Genomic DNA, 25,235 nt, shown 5'->3' on the forward strand with positions numbered 1-25,235 from the left:
GCAGGGGTCCCAGGAGGGGGCAGTCAGGGGACAAGGAGTTGGGGGGGGTTAGGAGTTCTGGGGGTGGGGAGAGGGATCGGAGCAGTCAGGGGAAAGGGAGCAGAGGGGTTTAGGTGGGTTGGGAGTTCTGGGGGGGGGCTGTCAGGGGATACGGAGTGGTTGGATGGGGCGTGGGAGTCCCAAGGGTCTGTCTGGGGGTGGGGGTGTGGATAAGGGTTGGGGCAGTCAGGGTACAGGTAGGGGGTAGGGTCTTAGAGAGCCAGTTAGGATGGGGGGAGGGTATCAGGAGGGGGCAGTCAGGGGACAAGAGGCAGGGAGGCTTAGGTAGGGGGTGGAGTCCTGGGGGGCAGTTAGGGGCAGGGGTCCCAGGAGGGGGCAGTCAGGGGACAAGGAGCGGGGAGAGGATTGGGGCTTCTGAGGGGGGCGGGAAGTGGGAGGGAGTGGGGCTAGGGCAGGAAGGGGGCGGGGCTAGGGCGGGCTCCTCCCGTCCTCTTTTTTGCTTGCTGAAATATGGTAACCCTACTCCCCGCCCCCTAAGCAACTTCCCTCCCCCTTTTTTAAATTACAACAGCATGCAGTACAGTTGCTCTAATTTTGAGCTTGTTATATTTTCTACAGAACATTGTTAGGCTACATGTACACTGCAAAAAACACAAAACAAAACTGATGGCAGTGAGTCTCAAAGCCTGGATTATCTGATTAAGTCTCACAGGGCTCAAAAAAAGCAGTGTTGATGTTTCCACTCGGGCTGGAGCCTGGGCTCTGAAACCCTCCCCTCTCAGTGCGTTTCAGAGCCTGAACTCCAGCCCAAGTGGGAATGTCTATACTGCTATTTTGAGCCCCATTGCATGAGCCTGAGTCAGTTAGCCCGAACACTGAGACTCTCTGCCATTGGTGTTTTTTTTGTGGTGTCGATGTACCCATAATTATGGTGGCTACTAACACTATACTGTAATTAAGAATCTGTCTATATTTCCATTGTTAAATCTGTTTCAGGGGGGTTTAGTATTGAGCCCTAAAAATATGGCCCATATTGAAATTTGGCCTACAAGGTCTAGAGTCAAAAATGAATTTATATAGGATATATATAATTTCTCTAATACCACACAGCCCCTGTCCTTCTCATTTGGCAATGCTTACATTGCAGAAGTAGAGGAAAATAGGTGTTTTAATTTTTTTTGTATTTTTGTACTTGGTATAATTAAATTTTTTTATGATCAGATTGAGTGTGTCCTCTGTAATTTTTGATGTGTCATTTAAACAAACAAACTTTGGAGGTGAAATCCTGGTTCCATTTAAGTGAGTGGTAAAATTCTGGTTGACCTCAGGATTTCACCCTAGATCTCGTGAGATAAAAACAAACTCTTTTTCCTTAATGTTTTTATAGTACTATATAGCAGGCTCAATACCTGATTATTGCATCTGTTAAATATCTGTGGAGTGGTGCTTTAAAGATGTAGGAAGGTGTGAGATACATCTTCAAGCAGCTCTCAGCACCCTTCTAGGCCAGAGGTTTTCAACCAGGGGGTCCGTGGCTCTCCTGGGAGCGGGGGAGGGGCGGAGTGTGACCAGGTTTCAAGGCATTTGCCATAATAAACTAGAGAGCAGGGCTGATGTCAGCATTAGGGGCCCAGGGCAGAAAGCTGAAACCCGAGCCCCGCCTCCTGGGGCTGAAGCCAAAGCCTGAGCAACTTAGCTTCACGGGGCCCCATGTGGTGTGGGGCCCCAGGCAATTGCTCAGCTTGCTACCCCCTAATGCTGGCCATGGCTTTTAATCTACTGGATATGCAGAAAAATAGTTGTGGCACAGGTGGGCCATGGAGTTTTTATAGCATGTGTGTGTGGGGGGCGGGGCCCTCAGAAAGCGAAAGTTTGAGAACCCCTGTGCTAGGCAATAGTGATTCTACTACTGAAAAATCTGAGGGTATATCTACCCTACAGCGGCGCAGCAATGGTGCTGCAGGTATGCTGCTGCAGTGTAGATGCTTCCTACGTCAACAGTAGGGGTTTCCCCATCAATTTAGGTAATCCACCTTTCTGAGAAGGTGGTAACATCTACGGTGGCGGTTAGGTCGACCTAACTACGTCGCCCAAAGGGTGAAATTTTTCACAGCCCTGAACAATGTAGCTCGGTGGACCTATGTTTTAGGTGTAGATGGGGCTTTTGTCCCTGTCCCCCCCCAAGTATGTGTAAATGAAGGGTGAAATTGTGCACGTTCCAAAACAGCAAAAGGAAAATCATGTTGACACAAAGTCTAACAGCTCATACAGAGGACTTACGGAACTTTCATAGGTGTTGTTAATCAGTGAACACATGTGCAGTTAAGGTATATTGCAGTGCCCCATTTAAAACGTTAGCCTACAGGTACTGCTGTCCCCAATCCTCTATTGTACTGATTATAGTAATATTGCTTTCACCTGGCCCACTTCCATGATGCTAGAAAACTTTCCCAATCCCTGCATCACTGTCACCAGTTCCCAACTCTATGAATGGGTCTGGAACTGGCAGTTGGGAGCAGGGCCGGCGCAACCCATTAGATGACGTAGGCGGTTGCCTAGGGCACTAACATTTGGGGGGGTGGCGACCGTGGCGGCCGGATCTTTGGCCGCCCTGGTCGTCAGCGGTATTTCGGGGGCGGGACCTTCTGCCGCCTCTGTCGGGGTCGGCATTTCAGGGGCGGGACCTTCTGCTGCCTAGGGCGGCAAAAAAGCTGGCGGCGCTCCTGGTTGGGAGGAGGGTTGGGTCAGAGCCATGTGCGGAGAGCGGATTTTGAGGCGCCAAATAGCAGGAAACCGGTCGTGTGGAGGAGCACTTTTGGGGATGGAAGTTGTTGTAGGTGTCTGGGAAAGGGTCAGGTCTCTTATGAAGATGGAAAAGGAAGGATCGGTAGGGTAGGGGAGAGTCAGGGAGGTTGTGAGGTGGAAAGTTTAAAAATAGCTTTTGTAAATAGCATTAGGGAAAAACCTTTTACAATATTTCCCCGTTTATACAACTCTTTCTTTTTCAGCATATTAGTTTAAATTACAACATGCAGGTGGCTTTGCAGATAAGCAATCTTGCCCATGGGTTAGACTTCAAACTGCTTAGAAATACGCTTATAATGCTACCCTGAAGTTGGAGAGTGCTGTGAGAGATTTACAAGATATCTGCTGTAAATTACCCATGTTAAGTGCAGACTTTCTCTTCACACAGAAAAATTATGCCTAATTTGAATTTTTATTGTACTGTTCTCCTGAAGATATTTATAAGCAGAATAATTTAAAGCATATAGAGATAATTCCACTTGCTTTGGCTCATAACCTTAGTCCACTAGGGTTTTTAAAGTCTCATACATCTTTCCTTTATATAACATGAAAGGAGCACTGGTATAAACTTCCCTTGTTCCCAAGTCTCACCTAAATCGTTTTGTCTCTTTATGCAATTACCTAGACTATTGTAAGGGAATGATTCTTCCATTCTTATTCATGAGTAGTACCTGACATTGTGATTAACCCCATTGACTTCAGTGAGACTATTTGTGGAGGAAGGGTACTAATTCAACTTAAGGGAGGGCAGCAGAATGTGGTCCTAAATAGTGACCATTGTGAAATGTGTGCTTATGCCTGTGTCAGAAACAAAGTAGTATTTCTTTACAGGTAGTGGACTTGATTCTTGAGTCATACTGAAATCATTGGTATAACAGTGCACACTCACCTCTTGTGAGCGCCTCTTATGATCTGGGTGCAAACCTGCACGCTATCTGTTCAAGGGGCTCCCTGTCAGCTGTTGCTGTCATCAAGTGGGTCTTCGGTGGCTCATCCTTCTGGCTAAGTCACACAGTCAAACACATGAATGAACAAACAGGGCCTGTCGCTGTGCCCTTGGTAATGTCTGCAGCCCTGTCTGTGGGCTCAGTTCTCAGCCCCTTCTGGGCTAGCTTTAAGCCCATCCCTACCCTGTTATAGAGCAGTGCCCCAGGGCTTCCTCCCTGGAGACTCTTAAAGTCCTGCCCTTAACTTGGGCTTCTAAATGAAACTTGTCCCCTTCTCAGGGCTTTGGCAACTCTGCCAGTGGGCAGCAGGGGGACCCAGGCCTGCCCACTACTCCAGGTCCTTACCCAGGGACATTATAAATAGCAACCTATGCTGCTTCCTTTAATACTGTAGTTGCTGTTGCTATTCCCTGGGCCACTTTCCATATAGCCCCTTACCTCAGGGATGAAGTTCTCTGTCTGTTCCCTGCTTGAGCAGGGTCTCTCCAAGGCCTCCTCGCCTGGAGAATTTCACAGCCTTCCAAATCCTCATCACCCTTCTGGTCCCAGCCAGCAACTAATCTGCTCAGAACCAGCATCTCCTTTTAACTGAGGTTGCTGCACTCTGATGAGCTGCTTCCCTGCAGCCTTTCTAGATAGGCTGAGAAGACCCACTTTCACGTCTCCTTTTCTGGGATGTGGTGTGGTCAGACCGTGAGGCCTTCAGCAGGGGGCCTCAAAGGGCCTGGTACACTCCATCACAATTGTACACTAGAGACTGCAGCTCAGGCACCATAGAGTCTGGTTCGTTAAGCTGTAGTTCCCAATGATGGGGCGAAAGTTATATTATTAAGCATGTGGTAATCACAAAGACAGAAATTATGAATTCCAAACTTGTCAGGCTTCAAAGCTACTATTTATTTATATTAAGGAAGTGCCTAGGAAACTGCGCCTAGGATCAGGGGCCCATTGTGCTAGGTACTGTGCATACCAATTACAAAGAAGACAGTGTGTGCATCAGAACTTCATGTGGAACAAGATGCAACAAATGAATGACACAGATAGTTGGGGTGTATTTATCTTATATGTGCTATGGCATGTGGCTAAGGAATGATAATAATACATTTGATTTGACTAGACATATGGGGTAGTGATGATTGGGAGGGCAAGGTAAGGAACAGAGCAACTATCAGAAGCAGAAACTACAGTTCATCACTGGCTTACCCAATGCCAGAGTTCAAAATTCATTATTTGTTGGTCTCTTTTTATTTTTATTCAAATTTGTCAGAAGCAACAGAAAAAAACAAACATTGGGTATTTTTAATATATTATGGAAATAAAGAAATACATCAACCAAAAAGATATGGGATTGGAAAATACGATAGCTTGACCCAGAAACAGAAATTATGAGAAGACAAAACATATTGCATGACTTACGAGGAGAGGCTGAGAGAACTGGGCTTATTTATTCTGCAGAAGAGTAGAGTGAGGGGGGGATTTGATAGCAGCCTTCAATTACCTGAAGGGGGATTCCTAAGAGGATGGAGCTAGGCTGTTCTCAGTGGTGGCAAAGGACAGAACAAGGAGTAATGATCTCAAGTTGTAGTGGGGGAGGTCTAGGTTGAATATTAGGAAAAACTGTTTCACTAGGACGGTGGTGAAGCACTGGAATGGGTTACCTAGGGAGGTGGTGGAATCTCCATCCTTAATAGTTTTTAAGGCCCAGCTTGACAAAGCCTTGGCAGGGATGATTTAGTTGGGGTTGGTCCTGCTTTGAGCAGGGGGTTGGACTAGATAACCTCCTGTGGTCTCTTTCAAGCCTAATCTTCTATGATTTTCTGACGGTGTTTGACTTGGTACCACATAACATTTTGATTAAAAAACTAGAATAGTATAAAATTCAAATGGTGCACATTAAATGGATTAAAAACTGGCTAACTGATAACGCTTAAAATGTAGTTGTAAGTGAGGAATAGTCATCAAGCAGGTGTATTTCCAGTGGGGTCCCAGAGGGATCGGTTCTTGGCACTGCTATTTAACGCTTTTGTCAATTAACTGGAAGAAAAGATAAACTCATCACTGATAAAGTTTGTAGATGACACAAAAATTGGAGGAGAGATAAATTATGAAGAAGACAGGTTATTGATTGAGTGATCTGCTTTGGTAAAATGGACACAAATGAACAATATGTGTTTTAAAGCAACTACATGTAAATGTGTAAATTTAGGAAGAATGCAGGCCATCCTTACAGAAGGGGGACTCTGTCCTGGGAAGCAGTGACTCTGAAAAAGATGTGAGGGTCGTGGTGGATAATCAGCTGAATATGACCTGCCAAAGTGATGCTGTGGCCAAAAGAGTTAATATAATCCTGGGATTCATAAACGGGGGTGTCAGGACTGAGATCCCCACTTTGAACTTTAGGGTACAAATGTAGGGGCCTGCATAAAAAACTTCTAAGCTTAATTACCAGCTTAGCTCTGGTTCGGCTGCCACCATTTTCAATGGATTCCCTCCCTGGGAAACCTTGAAAAACCTTCACCAAATCCCTGGTGAAAACAAATCCAACCCCTTGGATTTAAAACAAGGGGAAATTAACCATTCCCCTCCTTCCTCCCACCAACTCCTGGTGAATCAGTTCCAACCCCCCTTGGGATCTACAACAGGGAGAAATTAACCATTCCCCCTCCTTCCTCCCACCAACTCCTGGTGAGTCAGGATCCACCCCTTGGATCTTGAACAAGGAAAAATCAATCAGGTTCTTAAAAAGAAGGCTTTTAATTAAAGAAAAAGGTAAAAATCATCTCTGTAAAATCAGTATGGAAATTAACCTTACAGGGTAATCAAACTTAAAGAGCTCAGAGGACTCCCCTCTAGTCTCAGGTTCAAAGTACAGCAAACAAAGATAAACACTCTAGTAAAAGGTACATTTACAAGTTGAGAAAACAAAGGAAAACTAACACGCCTTGCCTGGCTATTTACTTACAAGTTTGAAATAGGAGAGACTTGTTTAGAAAGATGTGGAGAACCTGGATTGATGTCTGGTCCCTCTCAGTCCCGAGAACGAACACACTCCCAAACCAAGAACACAAACAAAAGCCTTCCCCCCCCCCCCAAGATTTGAAAGTATCTTGTCCCCTTATTGGTCCTTTAGGTCAGATGCCAGCCAGGTTACCTGAGCTTCTTAACCCTTTACAGGGAAAAGGATTTTGGAGTCTCTGGCCAGGAGGGATTTATAGTACTGTACACAGGACAGCTATTACCCTTCCCTTTATAGTTATGACAGGGGGAATCTTGAGTAAGTGTAGAGAGGTTCTTTTTACTCTGTGTTTGGCACTGTTGCAACCACTGTTGGAATACCGTGTCCAGTTCTGGCATGCACAGTTCAAGAAGGATGTTGATAAATTGGAGAGGGTTCAGAGAAGAGCCTCTCAGAAAGATTAGATAGGGATAGATAATAAGCCAATAAATATCATAATGCCACTATACTGAATACTGTGTGCAGTTCTGGTCTCTCTCAAAAAAGATATATTAGAAATGGAAAAGTACAGAGAAGGGTAACAGAAATGACTTCTTTATGAGGAGAAATTAAAAAGAGAGGGACTGTTCCGCTTGGAGAAGAGATGACTAAGGGGGGAATATGATAGAGGTCTGTAAAATCATGTGTAGGGTGGAGAAAGTGAATAAGGAAGCATTATTTAACGCTACACATAACACAAGAACCAGGGGTCACTCAATGAAATTAATAAGCAGTAGGTTTAAAACAAACAAAAGGAAATACTTCTTCACACAACATACAGTGAACCTGTGGAATTTGTTGCCAGGGGATGTTGTGAAGGCCAAAACTATAACTGGATTCAAAAAAGAATTAGATAAGTTCATGGAGGAAAGGTCTATCAATGGCTATTAGCCAAGATTGTCAGGGATGCAACCCTATGCTCCGGGTGTCCCTAAACCTCTGACTGCCAGATGCTGGGAGTGGATGACTGGAGAAGGGTCACTGGATGATTTCCCTGTTCTGTTCATTCCCTTTGAAGCATCTGGCATTGGCCACTGTCAGAAGACAGCATACTATGCTAGATGAACCATTGGTCTCCCCATTTATATCCGTTCTTCCCACAGTTCCCATTGCCTGGGAACGGTGAATCGCGGCCACTGGGAGCTGCTGGCAGCCATGCCTGCGGATGGTCAATGTAAACAAACTCTTGCGGCCCGTCAGCGGATTACCCTGATGGGCTGCAGGTTGCCCACTACTGCCTTATAGTGATAGACTAAAAGAGCTCAATCTGTTTAGCTTAACAAAGAGAAGGTTAAGGAGTGACTTGGTTGTAGTGTATAAGTATCTACATGGGGACAAATATTTAATAATGGGCTCTTCAGTCTAGCAGAAAAAGCCATAACACGATCCAATGGCTGGAAGTTGAAACTAGATAAATTCAGACTGGAAATAAGATGAAAATTTTTGACAATGAGGGTAATTAACTGTTGGAACAATTTACCAAGGATCATTGTGTATTTTCTATCATTATTGGATATTTTTAATAAGACATGCTCTAGCAATTGTTCTGGGGAAGTTCTATGGCCTGTGTTATACCCGGGGTCAGACTCAACGATCACAGTGTCCCTCCTGGTCTTGGAATCTATGAATCAAGGTGTTTGGGTTACAAAAGATGTCCTTGATGATGCTTTTGCAGTGCAGATTTCAACTTCTTTCCCAGTGCTGCCCATATTATTAAAAAAGAGCTGAGGTCGGTGAAATCACTGACTGTGGTCACTCACCAAGATACCAGAGCCTGCAATGTGTGTGAAATTGCTGACTGAAAGAATTTTGGTTTTACCCCAATTAATTTTCAGGCTGACTTTTACCACTGAGCTTTCCAGGGCTATAAGTGCCACGGTTAGCTCATCCATTGATTTGACAACTAGCACTATGTTGTCAGCAAAATCAATGTTGTTAACTTTCTTATCAAGGCATATGCCTAAAATCCATTTACTTAGAGTCTGGTCAAGCACATAGTCTATGACAGCATTGAAGAGTTCTGGGGTGGCAGTGCATGCTTGTTGAATGCTTGACTGAATTTGGAAGCCGGTGGTTCTTTTCCTGTTTACAAGAATGCAGCTTGAGAGTCATCGTATAGAAGATTGGTCATTCTATAGAACTTGTCAGGGAGGCCTGCGAGTTTCAGTCAAAACGCTTCCCTGTCAACAAGCTGGTGCACTGTAAACATTTATTCCATTGTAGAATGACCTGGAATGAGCCAACATGTTGTAGTCTTCTCTTTCTCCTTAAGATATCAGCGGCTTGGGCCAACAAGACAGAAGCAAAAACTTTCTCCAAGATAGATAGAAGAGTAATGCTGTTATGACAGTCTCATTTGCTGCCTTTACATTTGCAAAGTGGTAAAATAAGGCCTTTTTTCCAGCCAGACAGGATCGACTCTGTTCTCCAGATGAAATCGAACAATGTCTGCAGCCACAAAAGAATAGCTGGTCCAGCACTTTTTTACAGTTCCGCAGGAATTCTACAGATTCCTGTTGCCTTAATCCCCTTATGCTTCTTTGCAGCTCTGTGGATTTCATGGATAGTGAATTTGCCAGGATCATTTTGTGCAAAATGAGTCAACTTAGTAGAAGCCTGTGATGGCCTTTGCTTGTGGAGAGCGTTTCCTAGTGGTGAGCGCTTAGGCCCTCCACATGTGTGTGGGGGGGAGGGCAGTTTTGGTGGGGAAGTGTTTGCCCTCCCACTCCATCAGCCTCCAGCCCAGGGCCCTGTGAGGGCAACACCAGGAGTGCCTTCAGGCTGCCCTCCCTAGGCCACTGCCTACTACCCCGCTATTGCCCAAAGTTCGCAGTCTATCATCGGAGACTATGAAGGAGGTCAGCTCACTGGGCGTAGCTGTGAAGGATGGTAGCTCTCTCCCTCTTGGAGCAGCAGCTGCCGCCTCTCATGCCTTAGCCCTCCAGCTAGGTCAGTGCCGAGTCTCTCTCCTTCAGGGATAGTCCATAAATAAAACAGAGGGATTCATCACAAATAAAATGAACTAGTAGGTTAAAGGGGGAAATGCCTCCCTCTCCAGATATAACAGAAGCAGGTCCTCTTTTCTCTCAGGGGGAGCACGTCAGGCAGTTGTTGAGAAAGCGGTCCTGCCATCCCTCAGCCCTTTTCTTGGGGGCTGCAAAGTAGAGGTCCTTTCTCTTCCCTGCTCTGCTCACAAATGAGCCATTCTACTCCCCTTTAATGGCTCTTCCAGTCTGTGCATCTCTTGCAGGTGTGGTGGGTTGGGCCTGGCTGAGCCAGAAGCAGCTTCTAAACCCCTTGTTGCCCAGTCTGGGGTTTCAATACCTGTCACACGGCCCTAATATCAGGGTTCAAAGAAATTGGGGGTGCATTTGGCACATGTTCCCTCCAGTATGCCATGGACTCTTCTGCATTGATTAGCTGACCAGAACTGGAATATACCACACTGAATGAATGACCTTTACCATCAGTTAGGTAACGCAGGTGTTTATACAAGGGGGCGAGTTATTAATGGCAGAAGCTTCCTCGAGTGCAATGACTTCGGCTTCCATAAAAACTTTATGGTCAGAGTGTAATGCCTTGTTATTGTTGTTGTTATTTATTTTTTGCTACAAGCAAAAGGGGTAAAGCCAGAGAAGCAGCATCAAGAAGAAAGAGAAGGTTAGAGATGATGTACTTTAGCCAAACATACAAATTATTGGTCTCAATACAGGAGATCAGACTAGAACTAGATGACCTAATGGTCCTTTCTGGCCTTTAAATCTATGAATCAATGAAAGAATGGATGCCAAGTCTTGGTCAGGGAATAAATATTGATCTTGGCACAGTGGAAGGCATATATATACATAAGATTATTTAAACAGCAATGTTAACACCATGTTTTGTGTTGGAGGCACTTTTAAAAAAGAATACACTGCCATATAATTTTCAATTTTAGTATAAAGAGTAAGAAGTTACATTCCACATTTATGAACTTATGTTCTTGAGACAATGCAAGTGACCTTCATTTTTCCATTCTGTAATAACAGAAAACATAGATGTACCCAGAACAATAACTCTGTGGCATTCACATTTCAACATTGTTTTGGTTAGGCCGCAAGGATAATTTCACATGGATTCCTTGTGCTGTAATTGTAAAAGTTCACTTTGAGAGCACCATGGGAATTCAACAATTCTTTTTGTACTCTTCGTTTTAACCAAATACTCAATAACCTTCCTCCACTTTTCAGTTAACTTTTCTGAAAAAAATGCTTGGATAATATTTTAGCTCTTCTGTAACCTTCTGCAAATAATTCCTCTGTTGGTTCTCTCAGTGGGAGGTGGAAGTATGTGGCTCCATGTGTCAATCACTTCAGAACTTTTTTTGCATGTTATAAAGAATAGGAGTTATACTAGTTGTGTTGCAGCTAACCTGATTTTTCGTTTTTATTCCAAAATGTTCAGTAAACAGTGTGATAGACCGAGACCAGTGAGGTACAGGAGTCTGGTCCTGTTGGGATCCAGGAAGTGGGCAGGCTTCGGACTGCTAAAGGACCTCCCCCCAGCCTAAGGGGAGGATCCACAGGTCCGTGATACCAAATAATTGCGCGGGACAACTAATGAAATAACAGGGACAGGAGTGAGGTCGCAGGGCTAAACGAAGGGAACCTGATGGTGACACCGAGCAGAGAACCCCGGACAGCGCCCACTGCTCCTCAAAGGCATCAAGGGAGCCAGCGGACGCTGCCCAGAGGAACTCTGCCAAATGCGTGAACGGACGGAGGAGCGGAAATAGGCCTCACAGTTGCAGGAAATCCCGTCAGCCAACCTCCTCTCCCTGGTTTTGTAGATGGCCATTTTGGCCAGAGCTAGGAGGAGGTTGGCAAGGAGGTCCCACGACTTTCTGGGGCCACGGATCAGGAGTGCGTAGATGAACAAGTGAAGGGAAAAGTGCAACCAAAAATGTAATAATATATCCAAGAGGAGCCGGAATAGGGGCTGCAACCTGGCACACTCTAGGTAAACGTGTGCCATGGTCTCCCTCACGCCGCAGAAGGGGCAGGTATCTGGGACAGGGGTAAACCGCGCCAAGTATACGCCCATGTTCACTGCTCCGTGAATACAGGAGTCTGGTCCTTTTGAGTACTGGGACGTGGGTGAGCGCTAGCTGTCCCACTACTGAAGCCCCTCCTCCAGCCTAGGAAGGGGCTACTAAACCCGGAACGCAACAGAGTTCTGGGGACAACAAAGGCAACAACAGGAACAGTTGTGTGGGTCAAAGGGCCAAAACTAAGGAGCCAGAAGGGGACACCGAGCAGAGAACCCTGGACAGCGCCCACTGCTCCTCGAAGACATCGAAAGAGCCGGCGGACGCTGCCCAGAGGAACTCTGCCCGGATATGTGAATGGATGAAAGAACAGAAAATGGCCCCACAGTCGCAGGCCAGCCCCCCCCTCCGCTACCCTCCTCTCCCTGGTGTTACGAATGGCCACCTTGGCCATGGCTAGGAGGAGGTTGACGAGGTGGTCCCGTGACTTTGTGAGGCCTCAGAATGGGTGTGCGTAAAGAAATAAGTGCGGGGAAAAGTGCAGCCTCAATAAGAGGTTCTGGAGGAGCTGGAAAAGGGGCTGCAGCCTGGCGCACTGAAGGTACGCATGCGCCAGAGTCTCTCTAACGCCACAGAAGGGACAGGCTTCAGGACGGGTAAACCGCGCCAAGTACATGCCCGTGCTCTCTGCTCTGTGAATACAGGAGTCTGGTAGAAGGCAAGTATACTGGCCACTGGATGAATAGTTTTCTGTTCCCTGAGTGACTATAGCAGGGGCTGCCCTAAAGCAATCAGGAACCTGCTAGAACCAATTAAGACAGGCAAGCTAATTAAGACACCTGGAGCTAATTAAGGACTTACTAGAATCAATTATGGCGGGCAGGCTAATCAAGACACCTGGTTTAAAAAGGACCTCCCATCAGTTAGTGGAGGGCAAGCAAGGAGCGGGGAGTGAGAAGGCGTGCTGCTGGAGGACTGAGGAGTACAAGCGTGATCAGGCTTCAGGAGGAAGATCCTGCTGTGAGGATAAAGAAGGTGCTGGGGGAAGGCCATGGGGAAGTAGCCCAGGGAATTGTAGCTGTCATGCCGCAGATACAGGAGATGTAGACAGCTGTTATCCACAGGGCCTGGGCTGGAACCTGGTGTAGAGTGCGGGTCTGGGTTCCCCCCAGGCCTCCCTAACTCTTGATCGGACACAGGAGGAGTTGACCTGGTCTGTGAGAAACGCCAGAAGGGAAGGTCTAATTTGGAAAAGGATCTGGCCTGTCCCTGACCCACTAGGTGGGACAACAGAGACTGCGGAGATTGTTCTCCGTTTTCCCCCCATGCTGGCCACTGATGAGGTTAGCTGAGTGAACAGCAGGTTTGAGCCTCTAGCAGAAGCAGCCAAACTGAGGGCAGCCGTGAACCTCTGAGGTGAGCAAAGCACAGGACCCACCAAGGCAGAGGAGGAACTTTGTCACAACAATAACAAAAAAAATTGTTCAGAGTAATTGGCTACAACTAAAGTCATAATAGCAAAAATCTCCAAAAAGGAATAACAGGAATTCAAGGCCCTAATCCTGCAAGATGTTCCACACTAGCTGACACCAGTGTGCATCCCTATTGAATAGCGGGTATTATATTATAATTGATATGCCTTGGATCAATCAGCAGAAAAGTTCATGAGGGGAGAAAGTTTTTGAGTCATAACGTTCTTTTTGACACAGTTTGTGTACAGAAGCCACCAAGTGTAGTGGTGGTTCTAAGTGACCTTGAAACATACAGAGTTTACTAGCTAGGCAAAATTTTATTTTGGTTATAACCTTCACCTGCTGCACAATATCTTTCCATAAATCTTATACCACATGATACTTCCACATCATATGAACAAAATGACATCAGCTGCCTATCTCAGTCTTACATTTCAGACTACTGTATATTAATTTGATTGATTTTTACAGGGTGAGAACATAAATGTCACAGTCCATAGATTGCTAATACTTGTTTTTGTTGCCTGGTTACAAGGACATTTTCTTTTATTCCTCCTCACCATCACTTAGCTATATCATCCTGCAAGGCATCATTCCAATTCTTTCTGGCTTTTATTAATTTACTTTTTTAGCTATAGCTCCTATAAAATTAAATAGCCTGGGTAGGGTTTCATTGGCTCTTTTGGTCATTCCTTCCATTAGTGTATCTAACAGCATCAATTATAGAGCTTTCTTTTTCTCTTTTGAAGTGGTTGGTAACGTGTTTAGTTTTGAAAGTATGCATGTTCCCTTCAGCCTCTCTTTATTTCTGCTCTACATGTTAGTTCTGTAAGCGTCAACAGAAATTGAGAGTCCTACTAGCCATCCTAGAACCCAGTCTATGAAGAGGTTCTCTCTCTATTTCCTGGAGGAGGTGTTTTTATTCTGAGATATTGTATTCATCAGTTTGGAGTTGCAGAGCCAAATTCACCAATGTGGAATCTGATTGATTTGAATGGGACTGCATGATGTGTTGATGTTTTCTGCCCTCTTGAGCTGTTCTCTGGCTTATCCCCAAATATTTAAGGATGCTCTTTTAAACCCTTAGGTATATCTTCCTGTTTCCCCACAATTATTCAGAGTGCTGGGTTTAGCAGTGTCACTTTTCATTTTTACCATTCTAATTGGTTACCTTGCTGCAACCAGTCCGTCAGCATTCTGTTTTGAGGAATAATAATACACCATGAAATATTTTGGAATCACCAGATTCCTCTCGTCTATGTTGTTCCCACTGTGGTGGACAGACCTCAAAATTGATGCAAAAATTATTATAACTTATTTTTTAAAATATTAGGTCCATTACAAACTTACTTGCGCTTTTACTGAATACTAAGATATAGCTACAATTATGTTATAGCCAGGGTGCTAGAAAATATAACACTATCTGTGTATATTTTAGTTAGTTATGTTATAAAATGTTCAGGCTGGCTAAAAGAAATTGCATAAGGTTTCTGCTTTCGGTCCCCAAGGACAAGCAAATGTCCAGAAGTTAACCTCTCCTTCGCCATAAAACCATGTTTATTACCCCAAAGAGTGTTTATACAAATTCAGAAAAGCTGCATTTTAAACTTGCTTTAATTTTCTCCATGAATTTCTTTTATACTATGTTTTGAGAAATGGATGTAAGCTTGGTTGTCGTGATTGGTTCTGTGTATAAAATATTTGATAGGCATTTTAATTGTAAAGATTAGAACACATAAAATGGATGTCAAAGAGAAGAGTTACTGAAGAGCCTTATCAAACCATAAAACCTAGGGGTAAAGTGGACCTATACAAAGGTCCTCCAACGTTTCTTTTCAAAGAAAAACTTCTGCTTGTCTCTTTAAAAGCCTCTAGGAAAAACATATATAGTTGGAAATATTTTAAATTTTTGTTTAGTTCTTAAATATTGAAATGGGAAATAATTTTGATTGGAATATTTTCAGGTGTGTTAGTTAAGTGCAAAGTTCCTAATATAATTTTCTAATTTCATTGCTAATGGTAAAATGCTTGGAATTTAATAACCTTGCTGAGCTAGTTAATGTAATAAGCCATTTAAGTATAGAGTATTTATATTAATGGGGAATTAATTAATTACTGGCACTGAGCAACCCCCTCACCTACACAGACCTGAAGAATCATTTCTCCAAAAATTGTTATAAAAGAATCAACAACTTCTTAAATAACTATTTAAGCTACTGGCTTTCTAAGAGTTATTTAATTTAGGATGATTGTTTTGAGAACTAAAAACTTTCATATGAAGAATAGGAGTGTTTGGACTTTTTGAAAACAGAATTTCATTTCTTGTTGAACTCTAATAAAATTGAAGAAAGATTTCAAAAATGGACTGAATGAAAAGAAAAGGTTAACCTCTAACTTCAAAAGATTATCTGGGATTTTCCTGCTACATGAAGAACAAAGGTAATTAGAAATGTTGCATATTCATTAAATAGACTACGTGTTCAGGAGCTGAAAGTGTCACCTAAGCCAACCCTGACGGTATGGAGCCAATGAAGAAATGATAGTAACCAATTTGAATCTAAACAAGCTTGGAAGAGGTAATTTTTCTATAATTTCATGGAAATAGGAAGGAGAAGAGTATAAAAAAACTCTGAAGTGAGCACCTCTGCAACCATGCTTAAACAGCAAGCACTCCACAACTCATCCTGTCCATCTCTAAAAACAAGCTACAACAAAGAGCTTAGAAGAACAGAAAAGACTCAAGAAGAAACCAACCAGAGAAACCTCCCCAAGATTTCAACATGGATTGGTGAGAGAAAATTAACCAAAACACTGCCAAGGGATTAGATTTTAAATCTCTTGTAATTTTGTTAGGATATGGAAATGCTGTGATAACTTAAAATATTAACAGTTTCTCCTGTTAATCACTAAATGGTTAGACCAAGATGAGACAGGGACTAAACATTGGTAAACAGAGAAATAATGGGATTAAATTGGATTTAAGATTCTTAATATTCGTAATTGGCCTGTTTTAAAACAGCTCCTTAAATGGCTTCTTCTAAGTAACTGATTTAAATATTTTCTTCAATTTCATAGGATTTAGTTAAGATTGCTTACTTTGTCCAACTATAAGTTGTTTGGTTATTTATAATAACTAACAGGATCCACCTGCCGTTAGACAAATTCTATTGCCCATACATAAACAGTTTTAAATGATCTAATAAGGGCTTGTCTACACAGTGGAGGAATGTACTTTACAGGGGTGTGATTTCTAAAGAGAACTAATATGTTGCGCATTAATTGGTGTATGTAGACCCTGCTGGTACACACTAAAGGTTCCCTAGTGCACTTCAATGTAATGCTGTTTCAAATAGCACTGTGTTAAAACACACCAGCAGGGTTCACAGGACCAGTGAATGCACAACACATTAGTGTGCTTTAGAAATGACATCCTTATAGAGGGTATTATCCTTCTGTATAGATAAGCCCCAAAATAGTTAAGACAGCATTTCACAGTAGTTTTAGGAAACAAGATACTTTAGTCTTAATTTACCAAAGAAAGAACGCCCCCAGAGGCATTTCATGCTTAAGAGTGTAATCTCTGGTAAAAGCTCTCGACAGATAGACATACAGAAGAGATTGTAATGAATGTAACCATTTTATCATTAGGTTTAATGCTTAATGTTTACTTTTCCTTTCTTTGATAATAAAATAGCCATGATTAATAATTCTGATTATTTTGCTTGGTCTCAATGTTAATGGTTCTCTAATGTCTCTAACCCCCCCCCCCCCCCGTGTAACTAAAATAGTGGGAGCCACATCCTTGAGTTTGGGAGTAAACTCAGTAAAGTATTAAGACCTGGCCTACTATTTCTTGTTTTGCTAAACTAAATATTTTCAGTAATTTTTAAAATAAATGACTTGGCATCCATTTACAATTAACCCTATTTGCACCACATAGCCACTGAGTTTGATTTGTGGCTTATAAAGATCCAGATTAATTTTTGTACAGTTTCTTTTAATTGTTTAAGGAACATATGGATTATCTTAGTCATCATGGAAAAAACAGATACTGGATCTAGGGGAAAATATTAATCTGAAGTAAATTTACTCATTTTATAAGTGGCCTGGGTGGCCTGTTCCATCTCTAGATAATTGCAAATTGTCTTCATCAGAAGTATATAATCAGTATGTAAGTAGCTGTGCTGTATGCCTGGAATCAAATATTACAAAATAATTTATCTATGGTTTTTGGTGGCAGTTTCTAAATTTCAGTGCCTATTCTAAGCCCCATTCATAAATCTCAGAATTAGTATAGTTTGATTTGTAGTCTGATTCAGGCCCAAACTCAGCAGTCATAATAATGAGTGGAGCAATGCTTCTTGATACATGCTTTTTAAGAACACTAACTTCATCCATGCACTAATAATTTGGTATATATTTGTGCTAATTAAAGCTCTACCGTGGCAAAAAATAGAATGCAAAGCTCCCTTTCAGACAGCTAGACTGCCCCCAAAATGTTTTCAAACAAGACCAAATGGACCCTCGTGTATACATAGAATTCCCAGATGAGTAAGGGACCAAATATAGAATTATAGGCTTATTGCAGTTTTATTTCAACAACATAAAATACTTCAAGCAGATTTCTGGAGACAGGTTCATCAATTCATATATTTCCCAATTTAGAGATCCTTGGGGTCCAGGCAAGAGCTATTAAGGATGTAAATTTTGGAGAGGGCCGTCAAATATTATGCTTTGCAATGAGTAGTAAGTAGTTTGTAACCATATCCATGTCCAAAAACCCATCTTTGTTGTATTTCAGTGTTTTTCACTGGTGATGAAAATATTATCTTCTGGATTTAACAAAAATAATAGTAAAATGTGTTTGCAGAAACCTGTTTGTAGAAGCAGAGAAGGTCCAAGATTAGTTTTATGTGTGAGAGAATGAAAGTATATTACTATACAGTGCCACATAGTAAAGCTGAATGGAAAAATCTGTTGGCAATTCCTTTCTAACCCTCTATTTTTAGAATTTTATAATTAATAAATTGAAAACTAGCTGAAACTTAGGTCAAACCAAGCACATGGAAACTTCCTTTTTAACACTGGCTGTTTTCAAGGTTTATAAATATAAAAAGCGTTACCATTTTTGGATACTTTTGGGGATCCTAATAATGTTCTTGAGATTTATGACAACTACAAAGATGTCAGCAAGGGTGCAGTGCAAATTCAATACAATTTATTATTTATTTATTTGTGTTACAGTATCATCTAGGTGCACATGTCATGGACCCAAGACCCCATTATGCTAGGCACTGTACAAACAAAGAACAAAAAAAGACAGTCCTTGCCCCAAGGAGCTTACAGTTGAAATATAGGAGAAGAGACAACAGATGTATACAGCTAGATGGGACTATGAGGAAACAGTGAAACCATGTTAGTCAGCATAATAGGCAGTGGTTTCAGCCCACAAGTGGCTTAACAGTTGCCAAGTTTTTTTGTAGGCACCATGGAACAGGAGATAAAAGAAAGGTTTTGAAGGAGAACAATGAGGTAGCTTTGCAGAAATTTATGGGGAGCTCCTCCCTTCACTCTAATAACTTTTCTGCCATCAACAGATCATCTAAATAAATCAACATTATGATTCTTTCTTCTGGATTGACATAAATGGACTAATGAGCATAATTAATGCTCCTAGGGCAACTGACAGTCCTCAGTCATTAACGTTCATTGAAAATAGAATACACTTGGTAACAAAATACTATGGTTAAATTTGTGGAGACGTTTCAGTTCAGTTCCACTTGCTCATAACTTTCTGAAAAATTATTTTTGGCTAAAGTTTGTCTTGTATGAACTCAGCCAAGAGGTAAATATTTTACAAGAATGAGGTGAGGGGGTTTTCCCACTTATGGTTACCATGTCTTTAAAAATAAAGGAATAAAAAACAGCTGAATTTCAAAACCTGCCTTGTAAATTGTGCTCAAAGAAGAGTACTGTGTGTCTAGGATGGGGCAGGGACAAAAATGTCTGAATGATGATAAAATTATAAGTAGTTGCAAAATCATTTCTCAACATGCGTTGCTAAAATATATAGGGTTAGGGTTAAAACTCAGAACCTCTACTTCACCTCTTACATAACTGATGCTTGTCTCAGCATCCAGCTACACTGCAGCCAGTGACTATGCAACTCTTGCAGCCTTTATACTTTCACTCCTGATATGGTAGCAGCAGCCTGCACTAGCTATCTGTGATGAGGGGGATTTTCCGAATCAAAACGATCATGATTACTACATGTTACCACAATGATTCTACCATGTGCAGGACCTTCTCTAGTGTTGAGTGTGGAGCAGGATTTATTACAAAGTACCTTTGAAACGTAAAGGTGTATCAGGCTTGAGAAGTCTTTTCTTTTAAAAAAGGGGACAAATGACATGAGAAAGTGGGTTTTCTGTTTGTTTGGATACTTCTACTACGCCCAACTTTAAAAAAAAATAGTTTTTTATTTCTAGGGCTACAAACTTTTAAATTCCAGAGAAGCTCTTCTCCTTCTAATTGGTTATTTTGGGAGTAGGTGAACCTCTGGTGAAACAGAACTTTTTTTTCTTTCAGCCTAAGTGTTTATTTAATTCATCACTTTCATCCTTAACCCTGCACCTGCATTTCACTTGCTTTAAAAACCACTATTTGTGTGTGTGGATCAAAGTCAAAATTGTATATGGAATGAAAGAGCAAGACATCACCTAAACAGAATGAAGGCAACTAGGAATACAAACTCTCTCTCCGGAATGACAGATAACATCACCATCCAAGAGTGAAACCCTGTCATTCCTTTTCCCCCGGGGAGAAGAATCATTGTCCAATTATTGACTATGTTGTTCTTTCAGCTTTTTAAATTTAGAGCTCTACCAGCCATCATTAGTCAGGAAGGAAAATGACAAAACAGTTATGGTTCATTTACACTGATTCTAGAGAAATGGAACCATTTTGTGTCCACATTTTTTGTAAAACATACCGCATTGGCATAGAATGTGCTTTCCCTGATTGCTGTGTAGTTTAATTCTGGAGAGCAGTAAAGAGGTAACTAGCTGCAGAAGGGGGAGGGGGCAGGCTAAGAACAGAGAGGTGCATGACGTAATGGACTATTAAAGTAATGTAAAGAATATATATGATCATCTAGGGTTTATTTAATACTAGGAAGGGGAAGGAGTTATGTCTCATACAGTATAAAGTAGTTTTGAAATCACAAGGCTCTTCGATGTATTTCAGTTTTGGAAAAGAAGTTACACACCCAAGGGTCAATTGTGGCTTTGGCATAAGACCCATGTATGGGGAAGTGTGTAGCTGCACTGTGTCAGATGCAGATTATGACTCAGTCATATTGTGAAGTATGTATTTGATGGAGCCATTTTTAAGATATTGGGCATCAATTAATAATCATCAAAGTTTCCATGAATATTCTGAGTTGAGAATAAACATGGAAAATTTTAGCCCAAAGAGCATTTTTTTAGAAAGTTAGGAACAATTGAAAGTGGATGCTGGAGCTGAGCCTTAACAATGGCAACCACTGTTTTACCCCCTCTAATAATAAATAATAATGAGTGATCCTTGCAAGAATGTTGTTCATGCCTGCATTTTTTGTTTGCATGTTGCTGTTTACATTAACATTGCCTATAGAACTTGGCATATCTCTGTCCATCAGGAGGAACCAACTAGGCGCCATGCTCCTCTTGACCTGCTGCTCACAAACAGGGAAGAATTGGCCTGGGAAATAGAAGTGGGTGGCAATCTGGGCAGCAGTGACCATGAGATGGTTGAGTTCAGGATCCTGACACAAGGAAGAAAGGAAAGCAGCAGAATACAGACCCTGGACTTCAGAAGAGAGACTTTGACTCCCTCAGGGAACTGCTGGGCAGAATCCCCTGGGAGAATAACATGAAGGGGAAAGGAGTCCAGGAGAGCTGGCTGTATTTTAAAGAGTCCTTATTGAGTTTGCAGGAACAAACCATCCCGATGTACAGAAAGAATAGCAAATATGGCAGGTGACCAACTTGGCTTAACAGAGAACTCTTCGGGGAATTTAAACACAAAAAGGAAGCTTACAAGAAATGGAAACTTGGACAAATGACTAGGGAGGAGTATAAAAATATTGCTTGAGCATGCAGGGGGGTAATCAGAAAGGCCAAAGCACAATTGGAGTTGCAGCTAGCAAGGGATGTGAAGGGTAACAAGAAGGGTTTCTACGGGTATGTTAGCAACAAGAAGAGGGTCAGGGAAAGTGTGGAACCCTTCCTGAATAGAGGAGGCAACCTAGTGACAGATGATGTGGAAAAAGCTGAAGTACTCAATGCTTATTTGCCTTGGTCTTCAGAGATAAGGTCAGCTCCCAGACTGCTGCATTGGGCAGCACAGTATTGGGAGGAGGTGAGCAGCCCTCAGTGGTGAAAGAACAGGTTAAGGACTATTTAGAAAAGCTGGACATGCACAAGTCTATGGGTCTGGATCTAATGCATCCGAGGGTGCTGAGGGAGTTGGCTGATGTGATTGCAGAGCCATTGGCTGTTATCTTTGAAAACTCGTGGCAATCAGGGGAGGTCCCAGATGATTGTCCCAAATATAGTGCCTCTCTTTAAAAAAGGGAACAAGGAGAATCCGGGGAATTACAGCCTCACCTCAGTTCCTGGAAAAATCATGGAGCGGGTCCTCAAGGAATCCATTTTGAAGCACTTGGAGGAGAGGAAGGTGATCAGGAACAGTCAACATGGATTCTCCAAGGATAAGTCATGCCTGACCAACCTGATTGCCTTCTATGATGAGATAACTGGCTCTCTGAATATGGGGAAAGCAGTGGATGTGATATATCTTGACTTTAGGAAAGCTTTTGATATGGTCTCCCATAATATTCTTGCTAGCAAGTTAAAGGAGTATGGATTGGATGAATGGACTATAAGGTGGATAGAAAGCTGGCTAGATCGTCAGGCTCAGTGAGTAGTGATCAATGGCTCGATGTCTAGTTGGCAGCCGGTATCAAGCGGAGTGCCCCAAGGGGTTGGTCCTGGGGCCGGTTTTATTCAACATCTTCATTAATAACACTAAGCTGTGGGGAGTGGCAGATACGCTGGAGGGTAGGGATAGGGTCCAGAGTGACCTAGACAAATTGGAGGATTGGGCTAAAAGAAATCTGATGAGGTTCAACAAGGATAAGTGCAGAGTCTTGCACTTAGGATGGAAGAATCCCATGCACTGCTACAGGCTGGGGATTGACTGGCTAAGCGGCAGTCATAGAGAAAAGAACCTGGGGATTACAGTGGTCAAGAAGCTAGATATTAGTCAACAATGAGCCCTTGTTGCCAAGAAGGCTAACAGCATATTGGGCTGCATTAGTAGGAGCATTGCCAGCAGATTGAGGGAAGTGATTATTCCCCTCTATTTGGCACTGGTGAGGCCACATCTGGAGTATTGTCCAGTTTTGCGCCACCCCCCTTCTCCTCCCCCCCCCCGAAAGGATGTGGACAAATTGGAGAGAGACCAACGGAGGGCAATGAAAATGAATAGGGGGCTGGGGCACATGACTTACGAGGAGAAGTCTGCAGAAGAGAAGAGTGAGGGGGGATTTGATAGCAGCCTTCAACTACCTGAAAGGAGGTTCCTAAGAGGATGGGGCTAGGCTGTTCTCAGTGATGGCAAAGGACAGAACAAGGAGTAATGGTCTCAAGTTGTAGTGGGGGAGGTCTAGGTTGTATAGTAGGAAAAACTATTTCACTAGGAGGGTGATGAAGCACTGGAATGGATTACCTAGGGAGGTGGTGGAATCTCCAGACTTAGAGGTTTTTAAGGCCCAGCTTGACAAAGCCCTGGTTGGGATGATTTAGTTGGGGTTGGTCCTGCTCTGAGCTGGACTAGATTATCTCCTGAGGTCTCTTCCAACCCTAATTTTCTATGATTTTATGCAGGCTATTGAGAGAGCTTGCCAAAGGTCGAGTAAACTACCTTTGATTTTAAGGCTTAGCAAATAAAATGCAATTTATTTTACTCACATCTCTAATTTGTTCTTTTAGTGAGGATTATAAATTTTGCCTCTGGTGTTTATTTAGAGGGGGGAAATCTGCTTTTCATGTGTTTTCTAGTTTCTTTTCTAATTGTTGATTATGGAGATATTTTTGTATATAGTTTGTGTAATTCTAAAGTATGTCTGTAACATCTCAGCCATTCTCACAATAATAGATTGTGATATGATAGAACTATAACTCCTTGATATATGATGTATTGAGTACTGTAGATCTAGCACTGTATGTAGGATTTAGCTTCCTTTAAAAAGTAAGTTTTGCATTCCTAACATAAAAATATTCTGCTTTTTGTCCTTCCCATTAGGAACCATGGGATGCTCGACACATTCCAGCACTGTTCTCTGCTTTCTGTGGCCTTTTAGTTGCACTTTCTTATCATCTTAGCAGGCAAAGCAGTGATCCATCTGTACTTATGTAAGTTGTCAGTAAAATTTTTTTTATTGTATGGCATGTAAACTATAACTTGCACAGGGTGATATTTAAGTCTGGAGATGGTGATTTCTGAATTCGGTGACTTAAGGCATCTTCTAACAAAGTTGGTTGTGTAAACTTGGGTCTCACTGGAAAGAAACATACTGAAAAAGTATGATAAAGGAGGGCTTTTATGGTTATTATACCAGTGTTTTAGAAAACACTCTTTTTTGAGAGGGACTGGCTATCTCAAGGACTAGCAATAAGATACACATTTACCTCTAGATAAATGGTACAAAATAAGGTACTGATCCTGAAAACGTTTATGTATATGCTTAAGTGTACTACCATGAGTAGTCCCATTGAAATCAATGAGATGATGTATAATAGTAAAGTGAAGCATTTGCTGGATCAGGGCCAAAGACTGCTGTCAGTGGCTGAAAGATAGTGTCATTAGTTTGGTAGCTTGTATGAAATATATTTTGGTCTTGGTCCATTCCAGTAGCCAGCTGTCTCCATTGCAAAACTACTATCAGATTTGTCACTAAATGGTGCCACTGTCAGTTGTCTCAGCAGAAAGAACAATGAATGAATAAACAGAAACCAAATGATTCAATTTCTCATCACTAGGTACCCAAAGTACTTTGATGAAATGGGAAGTGTTCACACCTGCTGCCCATGGTGTACCAGTTCGGTAAATGAATAAAAGGCTTCAACCACCTGGGCAATAAATCTAGTACCTTTCATCAGTACTAAGTTCTTTGGGTCAGATTTTGCTGTCTGGGAATTATATGATTAACCCTTATGGAACTAGTTAATCCCCAATGGATGCCACCTGGGGACAGGCTAATTATCAGGGTTTGGGGAGATGCATTAGGAAGCACTTAAGAAGCAAGAGGCAGAGTTTCTGATCCTTGGGGAGCACAACCCGATCACAACTCTTTTCTAGTGTCAGTTCCATCACCTTTGCCTCTCCACTGATGTTAACTGCTCTTCAAGGTAGTAAGCATTTAAAGATGAGTCCAGGGACAGTGAAGAACCAGTGTAGAACAAGCAACATGATGATCTGAAGGTTGGGCTGACAGAAGCAGAGATGCAACTAGAAACATGGGACCCCATGCCATCTTGGTGTGGGCCTTTTTCGGGCATTCACAGAGAGAGCCAGGTAATTCTGAGGGAGACAATGGGGAGTTGTTATATGCAGGGGAGGAAACAGGAATGGGAAGGAAGGTGAAAAGGAGCTGTGGCATTAACTGAAATTCTTAAATTCTTCAGTGTGGTTTATGTAAATCCTGTCATCCTCATGATCCCTGCTGTATTCTGTCTGAGGTGGAAGTGCAGTAAGAAGTGCTTCCACTTACTCTCCTGGAGCCTAATCCAAAACCCATTGAATCTTTCAATTTATTTCAATGGGCTCTGGATCAGGTCCACTACGAGTGACATATAACTCATTCTACAGGATGCTATAGAATACAGAAATGGTTGTGGGGTGAAGTACTATCAGTTCTTGTGTAAAATACAAACAGAAAAATACCA

The 25,235-nt window shown here is 42.4% G+C and overlaps 1 protein-coding gene across 1 annotated transcript in view; it reads left to right on the forward strand.

Annotated features, from left to right (window-relative positions):
• Positions 1–25,235, forward strand: part of PCNX2 (pecanex 2) — a 232,827-nt gene that overhangs the window by 80,323 nt on the left and 127,269 nt on the right. The window contains exon 16 of the mRNA XM_034765099.1: positions 23,593–23,702. Coding sequence (XP_034620990.1) covers positions 23,593–23,702 — 110 coding nt within the window. The remainder of the gene's footprint in view (positions 1–23,592; positions 23,703–25,235) is intronic.

This window comes from Trachemys scripta, chromosome 3 (assembly GCF_013100865.1).
Source record: "Trachemys scripta elegans isolate TJP31775 chromosome 3, CAS_Tse_1.0, whole genome shotgun sequence".
NCBI classification, from domain to species: Eukaryota; Metazoa; Chordata; order Testudines; family Emydidae; genus Trachemys; species Trachemys scripta.